General features: G+C 43.5%; 1 protein-coding gene across 1 annotated transcript; it reads left to right on the top strand.

The window, feature by feature from the left end:
• Positions 1–4,745: 4,745 nt before the first annotated feature.
• On the top strand, positions 4,746–10,111 carry LOC128943100 (pancreatic alpha-amylase-like). The gene is made up of 10 exons (XM_054285904.1): positions 4,746–4,916; positions 5,519–5,665; positions 5,855–6,052; positions 7,944–8,174; positions 8,560–8,693; positions 8,779–8,901; positions 9,006–9,105; positions 9,317–9,438; positions 9,548–9,673; positions 9,922–10,111. Exons 1-10 carry the CDS (start codon positions 4,746–4,748, stop codon positions 10,109–10,111), a joined length of 1,542 nt encoding a protein of 513 aa, XP_054141879.1.

Genomic DNA, 10,111 nt, shown 5'->3' with positions numbered 1-10,111 from the left:
CTTTTTATGGCCTCCTGACTGCCATGGTCCCAAGGCTATGTTCAACAGTGCCTTGTTTCCATTTGTTCCACCATTTCATCTCACTGCTATATCCCTATAGCAGATGCAAAGACTACTTTAGTAACTAAAAAGGCAGTTTTTCTTCCTCCTAAATTAAGGAACTAAGAGTAGGAAATTCCAGTGATCCTCTAGACAGAGTATGCCATCTGCACATTCTCCTCTGATGAACAGTAAATTTAAATTGCAGCTTTCCTGGTGGCTTTGTGATCTGAGCTATATTGAATGCTCAGACTTCAATCCAGGCAGTAATTAATGGGACTAGTGGGATTGCAGCCTGCTCCCAAAGGGCTCTGCTTGAGGCAGAGTGCTCAGCCCCAGCCCGTGGGAGCTTTGGGCACAGGGAGCGCTCTGTGGGTAACACTGGGACACCATGACACTCCATGGAGTGGCCTTGCCTAAGGTAGCCTGGTCTGACAACTATTTATAGGAAAAAAGAATTACTAAGAGATGATCTTTCACATACAGACCTCTTCCAGATCATTCTGGAGGCACACAGATGAAGGCAATGTCATGCTTCACTGCATAGATTTTATTAAAACTGCACTACAAAAATAACTGTCCTAAATGTATAAACAAGTTGGTTAGGCCCAGAGTTTTTTATCTAGAAAAAGAATGTTTGTCTTGGGAGGAAAATTAATACTTAAATATCATAATATAAACATGACATAATTTCTTTTATAAAATCTAGGGGAAAAAGTGGACTTGGGAGAGTGTGCACTTGAAAGCCTTTCAAAGCAGTCATGCTCGTATTCAGTAGAAGCAGAATAATAACACGCTAGATAAAAACTCTAATTAGGGTACAACAAACATGTCCTAGGGGGAAATAAAGCCATTTATAGTTGTGTCTTAAATGAAGCAGAGCTGCAAAGTAAATTTTATAGACACTCTGCAGTGGTAGGAATTTAGCCAGTAGTAAATATCCTTATGTTTTGCTGTTTGGCTTAAAATAGTCTCCTCTCATTCTCTTATACTTCTCCTTTTAAATAAGACCTGATTCCAATCTTTAGGCTGACTTTGGCACAATATATAAAGTGTAGATGTACACATCAGATATTAATGATTGTTTGAGCTCTTCTATGTAGCAGTAAAAGTGGGGAGTCCACTTCATTCCCATATGAAATTTGTTATCCTTTTCTGTGATTGACAGAAAACCTTAGTGATAAGTGAGCTGCTGTAATTCAAGTCAATAAATCTCTAGAAAACTTTTAAAGTTATCTAAGGAAATTCTCTTTGCAGCAGGGAAGCTTCTTCTTCAAGAAGAATGTGAGAAGAAATTCTCACCAATAAAACTCTGTCAGAGGAGAAGTAGATGTACTTCTTAGCATTAAAAAATAGAGTTGAGACACAAAGTTTTAAAAAAAATCACTCAAACAGAATAGGAGTCTGTGGAGTCTCTTACAATATAAGACTCCTCAGTTTGGGAAATATATATTTTTAAAATAGAAATTATGGTGATGAAGCCTCTTGTATCAACTTTAGTCCTTACAGTTGTATACCAATAGTTTAAGACCAGAATAAATTCATGAATATATTCTTACTGCTGATCTTACCAACACTGAAGCAATACTTCACACAGTACCTGGATATCAGCGGGACTATTGGTGAAACAAGGGTCCAAACTGCCTGGTCATGGCGTAGGAGAAGAAAAACAAGTGCCTTTTAACCACTGCTGTGAGTCTTGGAAGCAAAGGCTGGTCTCTAGTTAAGGCTGAAGAAAGCCAGAGGATTTTCTGTGGTGCTGCCCCATGAGAATGAGTTACTGCAGGGACACTGCAGCTGTGTGGGCATGGGCTGGGCACAGTGGCACAGCATTTTCAGCAACATTTAATGGCAAGTTCTTCTCCTAAGGAGTTTTAAACTTCAGGTACTTGTTGCCTATATGAGTATATAATATCTTTTGATTGGAAGGCAGTATTAGGTGTCTTTGAAGGTGACACTAAGTTTACACCTGGAAGTAAAATGAGTATTATCCTATGTATTCAGCAGAATTACTGCAACCTGGTGATTTTGTACAAGCCTACCTCCAAGTAAATTAGTAAAAACATGTTCAAAATGAGAGTTAGCACAGTTATGTGACAGGAGCCCAATTTCAGTATAATTGTTAATGAGTTTGCAAAAATGAAGCTTACTTTTAAAATGAATGTGAATGATCCCTCCCCTCAGAGCCTGCTGTGGATAGAACAATGTCCCAGTGAAGTAGCAATTGCAGTGACATGCAGGCATTTCCCAATCAGACCCCAGTGTGAGTGGCAGATGCCATTTCAGTGAGGGAAAAACAAGCTTTATGTACTCCTTACCTCTCAGAGAGTGTAATTTCCTTGCTTACATATTGAAAATAAGATCCAGATCTCTGACTGGCAGAAGTGTGCTACATGCATGTCTAAAAGTGGGAAAGGCAGATATTAAGCTAGTTCCAAAGCTCTTTTCTGCTGGAACTGACTGGCACTGACCTAGCTTGCAAGCTGTTCTGAATTGTATAACCTGTTTTCATCCCTCCTCTGGTTTTGACATATGGGGCTCACCTGAATGGAGCTGTGCCTTTAGCACTTCTGTACAGAAGGTAGCTGGCTGAGTATTGCTTTGTCTGCTGCAATCAGTAGAGCCTTCTTGTATTAACATTTCTGATAAGAAGATGGAAGAACTGCTGCAAAAAATAAAATGTGTTTTCAGGAGTTCATAGAAATGGCAAATTGTGAAAAATAATTAGCTCACATGAAAGAATGCTGTTCTCTTGAAATCACTTTGAGAAGATCATCAGTACAATGGTGTCTGATGACTTATGGAAACAGAAAACAGAAATAATGCCTATGCAAATAATTAAGATCACTTAATTTTTAGCAGTAATTGCTAAACAGAAATGTCCTCCTTAATTCCAAATGCTCTTAAAGCACAGAAAAATAAATTCCAAAACTGAAACTAAACCCACCATTCTAACTATGTAGCATAGAAAAACAGAAAGAACTATAAATATAAATCTGAATTAGATATCTCAAATCTCTTCTCAGTAAACTTTCTCCTTTTTGCAAAAGTCTTCACTCAAAGCAGTCCACATCTGCATCTAGGGAGAAGAACATAACAACAGCTTCAAAAATAATGTGACTTTCCCCATATTGTCAGAAAGAGTTATTGCAAAGATGTCTGATCTATATGGATTTGTATAGAAACTAACTACCCTATATGTGCTTACAGCTACAATGCATATAAGAAAAAGAAAACACCAACTTTTCATATAAAAAATGCTGCAGAGTTCCATAAAATAAACCAAAATGGTAACAGTACAGTATCATTGGCAATTAGGAGTCACAGCATCATCTAGTGGTCAGATATGAAAAGGAGAATTCTTGGTGGACTATCCATTGGTTTTGTATTTTATTCAGACAAAAAATTAACACCATAAAGAAAATGACTGCTTATGCAGTTACCTGACATAAAGCCTTCTTTAAATATTAATTTTCTCTTTTTGCAAAAAGTCTTTTTTACTGAATCAGCAATCATTTGCAGTCTCAGGTTGTGTGTATGCCTGTGTAGCTGTGGGGGGCTGGCCTTGTCTGGGTGCCAGGTGCCCAGCACAGCTCCTCTCTGGCTGCCCTCCTCAGCAGGGCAGGGCACGGGAACTGTGGCCAAAGGCTCCTGGGCCCAGAGATGGATGGGGAATGCCTGTCTGGGCAAAACAGTGAGGTACAAAACCAGCTGGGATCTCATCACCTTTCATTGGCCCCTTCATCCCACAGTTCTACTGGGAAAGCCATGCTGGCCTTTAACCTTTAACATGTGATTCTGCCCAGTGTAAAATCAGCTTAAGAGAATGAGAAGCAACTCTTTCTGGGCTTCTCTAAAAGTTTAGACATAAGTTCAAAGACATGTTTTTCTCCTGAAGACATATTACTGCCCATGTCCCAAAGCTCACCATCAAAACCTGAAGGGATGGATGCTGGCTGGCTCCTGCTTCCTTTCAGCAGCATTTCAGTTCTGTGGGCTATCCCTAGAACAGACAGATAGAGAATTGTCGTCCCTCACACGGGACACCATTCGTGGGGATTGAGGGACATGGACCATGCTATGCAAGCAAAGCTCTCTGTTGCATCAGTTTACCAGTATTTATAGGTCTCCAAGTTCTGTCCAAAATTTTCCACTCAGACTCCTTTGCCCCTGTTTCCTTAGTAACACAATCTTCTTGGTTATCATTCTGTCACCAGCAATGCACTTGCTACTTTCTTTTGCCAGATCAGTCAGTGTGTCCAGACAGGATGTCTTCACTTTTGTTCTTGCCTTGAGTTTATCTCATCCAGGACCAAGAGGATGGTGGCACTACCCAATTCAGCTTCTGCAGCCTTCTGATTGCCACATTTTGGAATATTTTTGATAAAGTATTTTTGTTTATGTGATTGGAAATAGTGTAGTTCTGGATTTGGGTGCAAGGCTCATGGATCACTCAGTTTATGATAGCATATAATCATGTGAAAAGGTATTTTATCTTCAGCTGTTGGGTTATTCAGGAGAAAAAAGAAAAACCCAAGGAATGATATTGATCTATCTACCTATATAATAACTGATAGCATTGATCCATGTGAATTTTGACAGCTGCTACAGGAACTTTGCCATCTTGCAGCTGCTACAGGAACTTTGCCATCTTGCAGGCACATAAATAGCTGGTGAAGAGACCACAGCCTTACACTGAAGGCACCATGAAGATCCTTCTCCTCCTCCTCGCAGCTGCAGGGCTTTGCTGGGGGCAGTACAACCCCAACACTGTCCCAAAGAGAACCTCTATAGTGCATCTCTTTGAATGGCGCTGGCAGGACATTGCTGAGGAGTGTGAACGCTACTTAGCTCCTAATGGATTTGGAGGAGTTCAGGTGAGTTGTTTCCTGTGAGCAGCAGGAAAATGGCACTGTAATATTTGATTAATTTGATTAATAATGCCTGAGTTTGAGACAGTCATATCTAAGTAACTTTACTGCTGTGGAGGGAAGGTAGGAAGTACTAAGTACTTTTGAAGCAACCCTAACTCTGCAGGACCGTGTAGGGGTGAATGATGGTGTATGTCTGGCAGATCAGTTACAAAGGGGCATGCTGAAAGGCTTCACCTGAAAGCTAGGGAGAAGGTAAAGCTCTTTACCTTGTTCTAAAGGAAGAATGGAAGCAGTGAGGTTTGGCATTCCTAAGGCAGTCACAGTTACAGGTAAAAATAATTCCTGTGGCTTCAGCCCTTCCATGCCCTTGTCCTGGAAAGCAGGCCCATGCTGGATGTGGGCAACTCACAGGAACTAACCAAAATGCCTTTCTTGCCAGTGTGCAAGACAGACATCTCACTGACCTGAACTTCTTCTGTGGGAGAGAGACTGGGTTGGGTGCTAACTTTCCTCTGAGGGCAGAGGTCCTGAGCGCAGATTTTGCCCTTAAAATGTTGAAGTAAAACCATTTGATTTCTTATCAAAGTACATAATTTCATCTGCAGGTTTCACCTCCAAATGAAAATCTTGTCATTACTAGCCCAAACAGACCCTGGTGGGAAAGATACCAGCCCATTAGCTACAAGATCTGCTCTCGATCAGGAAATGAAGAGCAATTCAAAGACATGGTGAAGAGATGCAACAATGTTGGAGTAAGTGCCTTGAAAATCTGTCTGACATGGCAAGAAGGGCTGTGTCAGCTGAGGGAAGGTGCTGCTTTCCTCAAAAGAGGTGTAAACTGAGAAGAAACTGAAAGGGAAAATATTCCACTGAATAGTGATTAGTGGCTATCAGTTCACGTTTGCTACAAGCACACTGAAATGCACACATTGCTTTTCCAGGTTCGTATCTATGTGGATGCTGTCGTCAACCATATGTGTGGGGCTGCAGGTGGCTCAGGCACACATTCTACCTGTGGAAGCTATTTTAATGCTGGAAACAGAGATTTTCCAGCTGTGCCATACTCTGGCTGGGATTTCAATGATGGCAAATGTCACACTGGGAGTGGAGAAATTGAAAGTTATAATGACATCTATCAGGTAACTTCCCCTGGAAAAGTTTTCAGTTTTTTGATTTTTTTTTTTTTGACATGTTCTGTTAACTCTGCAGTAAAATCAAATGGTGTAGTGCCTCACAAAACCTGTGCTTAGTCACTTGACAAGTGAATGAAGTGACCATAGGTATGTGTGGCCTAAAATATTCTAAGAACTGAGGAATCAAGAACCTATGGGCAGATGTTTACTCCAGAAGTGAGCCCAATGTACTCCACTCAGAGTGAGCTCATTTTTATAGTTTATAAAGTCAGCTGATCATGATAAGGGGCCCCCCTGGAAAATTGCCAGTAGTGCGTGGTGGTGCTATAGTTACACAACGTACTGGTTTTTGTAGTAAGAATATGTAGCAGTTCTTTCTCAAGCTCTGCCTTCAGCCACTTTGCAGCAATACATTATAATGTTTCTGCACTTACAGTGCTTCATGTAGGGCTTGTCCCTCATGGTTTCAGATGGCTTCTTCTGTGGTAATCCCTAGCAGACATATTTCAAATCCTGGATTACAATAAATTAAAGGTATTTCCAGTACAATGTCCACTCCCAGTTCCTTTGGACTAGAGCGTCATGTTTAACGTTGCAATGAATTCCTCCCCTTAACCCTGCTCTGGCCTAGACTTAGCCAGACCCTGCAGTCCCTCACAGGGCTGTACCTGCCCCAAGTGCAGCCATTTCTGTGAGCCACAGGATCTTCAGAGGGACGCGGCTGCTTCTGCATGGATTTATCCACAGCCACAGGGGCTCTGAGAGGCAGCCGTTCCAGCATGGCCCTGGCCATGGGCCTCAGTGCGCCCAGAACCAGATCTGCTTCAGCACGGCCTCACCCACAGCCACTGTCCCCTCAGAAAGCAAACCTGCCCAGCCTGGTCTTGCTCCTGGCTGCAGTCCCTGCAGGCTGTTCCTGCTCTGCTGTGGGTTTGTCCATGGCCACACCCTTCGAGGTGCTCCAGCAGGGCCCCATGAACAGCCGCTGGTGCTTCAAGGCCTCAGGGGCCAAGGCCAGCTCTGTGCTTCCCTGCTGCAGCACAGAGCTGGCCTTGGCCCCTGAGGCCTTCAGGGGTGGCCCTGCTGTGGCACTGACACAGCCACGGCCCCAGCCACAGGCACTCCCAGATGTACCTGTCCCACCATGGACTCACACACATGTCACAGTCCCTGTGGCTCAAGTCCACTCTGGAGTTCCAGCGTGTCCAGCCCAGCAGCACAGGAGCAGAAGCGCTGCCAAGCCAGGTGCCAGCCCAGGCCAGGGCCAGTGCTGGGATCAGAATGCCCCAGGGTCAGGGGATCAGCAGCACAGGCTGCAGCTGCAGCCCAAGCACAGAGCAGCCGCTGATGAGCCCTCGACTCTAATGCACAGTGAGGCCAATGAGCCCCATGGCAAGCACAGCAGCCTGTCAATTATTGGCCAAACTGCAGTAACAGTTGTAAATTCCATCTAGCACATTAATCATAGCCATTGTTAATTCGAACCCTTTGAGTCCCATGTTAGACACCAAAGAGAACTTGTGGTTTAACTCAGCTGGCAGCTAAAAACCACTCAGCCTCCTACTTTCAGTGGGATGGGGCAGAGAACTGGAAGAGTAAAACTGAGGAAACTCATGGATTGAGATAAAGACCGTTTAATAGGTGAAGAGAAAGCCACACACATAAACAAAGAAAAACTAGAATTTATTCACCACTTCCCATTGGAAGGCAGGTGTCCAGCTGTCTGCAGGACAGTAGGTCTTTTATCATGTGCAGTGACTTGTGAAGACAAAACCTTTACTCCAGATATCACTCCCTCCCTTCTTCCCAAACCAATACAACCTCATTAACCACCACCCCACCTCCGCCCCTCCTTTGGTGTAATACACAGAAATCTTTTTTTTTTTATGTTGCCCAGGTCCGGGACTGCCGCTTGAGCAGCCTTCTGGATCTGGCCCTGGAGAAGGACTATGTGCGCTCCACGATTGCAGAGTACATGAACCGTCTCATTGACATGGGTGTAGCAGGATTCCGAATTGATGCTGCCAAGCACATGTGGCCTGGGGACATAAGGGCATTTCTTGACAAGCTACATGATCTAAACACTCAATGGTTTTCTGAAGGAACTAAACCTTTCATTTATCAGGAGGTAATCTCCACATTTTCTCCTTTATGTTTGCCTTTGTCTTTTGTATCTCTTTTGCCTCCTCCTTCAGAGGAGCAACAATACTACTTCATCCAACTTACCCTAGAAAGAGCTCACAATTTACTTAAAGCAGCCCTGCAGACATAGGCAGTTTTGATTCTTAAAAATGCCTCCACAACAGATTGTCAATCAACTCTACCTTTCCTTTCTCAGTCATGTTTTTACATGTGTCCCTCATGTCTTATTCTGAATTTGTGTTGCTCTACACAGCACAAATAGATAATTACTTTCTTCTCAATGTGAAGCAAGAGCTCCTGTTAAGTGCTGTATGTGGCATTGCTGGCCTTTGTGAGACAAGAAGGGATTCAGGTTTTCTTTCTTGTACCAGGTGATTGACTTGGGTGGAGAGCCCATCAAAGGCAGTGAGTACTTTGGAAATGGCCGAGTGACAGAATTCAAGTACGGTGCCAAACTGGGGACAGTGATCCGCAAGTGGAATGGAGAAAAGATGGCCTACTTAAAGTAAGGAGGGAGGTGCTGCAACTTATCCAGGATTCACTGGATACAGCAGTTGACAGGGTAGCTCCAAGTCTGTGTTTTTGTTTAGGAACTGGGGAGAAGGCTGGGGCTTTGTGCCTTCTGACAGAGCCCTGGTCTTTGTGGACAATCATGACAACCAGAGAGGACACGGGGCTGGTGGAGCTTCTATTCTGACCTTCTGGGATGCCAGGTGAGGGATTGCTCTTGTGTGGGTGATGCTTCTTGCTTTTGCTTGTTTGTCAGTGTGTTCTCTGGCAGGTACCACGTCTCATTCCTTGTTTGTCCACCAAACAGGCTCTATAAAATGGCAGTTGGTTTCATGCTTGCCCATCCGTATGGCGTCACACGTGTCATGTCAAGTTTCCGCTGGCCAAGATATTTTGAAAATGGAAAGGTGAGCTGTTAATGCTGAAGATCCACCCATGGGGATTAAGGGTGAGAGTAGGGCCAGGGAAGTAGTCCAGTGCATTTCAGGTTGTCGAGAGATATCTCTGTCCCAGGCTGGATGTAGGTGGTGAAACTTTGATGCTCCCTCTAGCTTTGTTGACCAGAGGGGTGCTCTACATTTTCAGTCAGAAGATATAAACCTGTCTTTTTAATGACAGGACGTCAATGACTGGGTTGGGCCCCCAAGTAACGCAGATGGCTCCACAAAGACCGTTACAATCAATCCAGACACGACCTGTGGCAACGACTGGGTTTGTGAGCATCGCTGGCGTCAGATCAGGTAGGGCACTGGTGAGAAACAAGAAGTAAAAGCAGTTGCTTTTGCTTCCTGCTCCATGTGGCTTTAGAGGAGTTGCAGGTGCAGTGGCAGACATGGCTTGTGTTTTCAGGAACATGGTCATCTTCCGTAACGTGGTGGATGGTGAGCCTTTTTCCAACTGGTGGGACAATGGCAGCAATCAAGTGGCTTTTGGCCGTGGTAATAAAGGCTTCATCATCTTCAACAATGACGACTGGTAAGTCAGTGGCACAAATAGTGTCCCGAGAGAACAACAGCATCCCTCATCAGCAATCCAACTGCAGTTATTTGAGTGCATGCTGGATCCAGAGAGCTAAAATGGGTGTGTAGGAGGGGTGGGATGAGAAACCTTATTTTTTACAATGTCCTTCAAATAGAGGAGTAAGATCATGTCCAGAAATCTTACACACCTTTTGAAATACCTGTTTTAAAAACAATGCATAAATCCTGTTTATTTTCTCATAGGAATATGAATGTCAATGTGCAAACTGGACTGCCTGCTGGTACCTACTGTGATGTTATTTCTGGACAAAAGGAGAACAACAAATGTACTGGAAAGCAGGTGTTTGTTTCTGGTGATGGAATGGCTAATTTCCAGATTAATACTGATGCTGAAGATCCATTTATTGCAATCCATGTTGATGCTAAGTTATAA

The sequence above is a fragment of the Melozone crissalis genome, unplaced genomic scaffold, assembly GCF_028551555.1.
Source record: "Melozone crissalis strain CALT ecotype California unplaced genomic scaffold, PUWL_Pcris_2 ptg000045l_1, whole genome shotgun sequence".
Lineage (NCBI taxonomy): Eukaryota > Metazoa > Chordata > Aves > Passeriformes > Passerellidae > Melozone > Melozone crissalis.
This window is presented reverse-complemented; position numbering and strand designations above follow the sequence as displayed.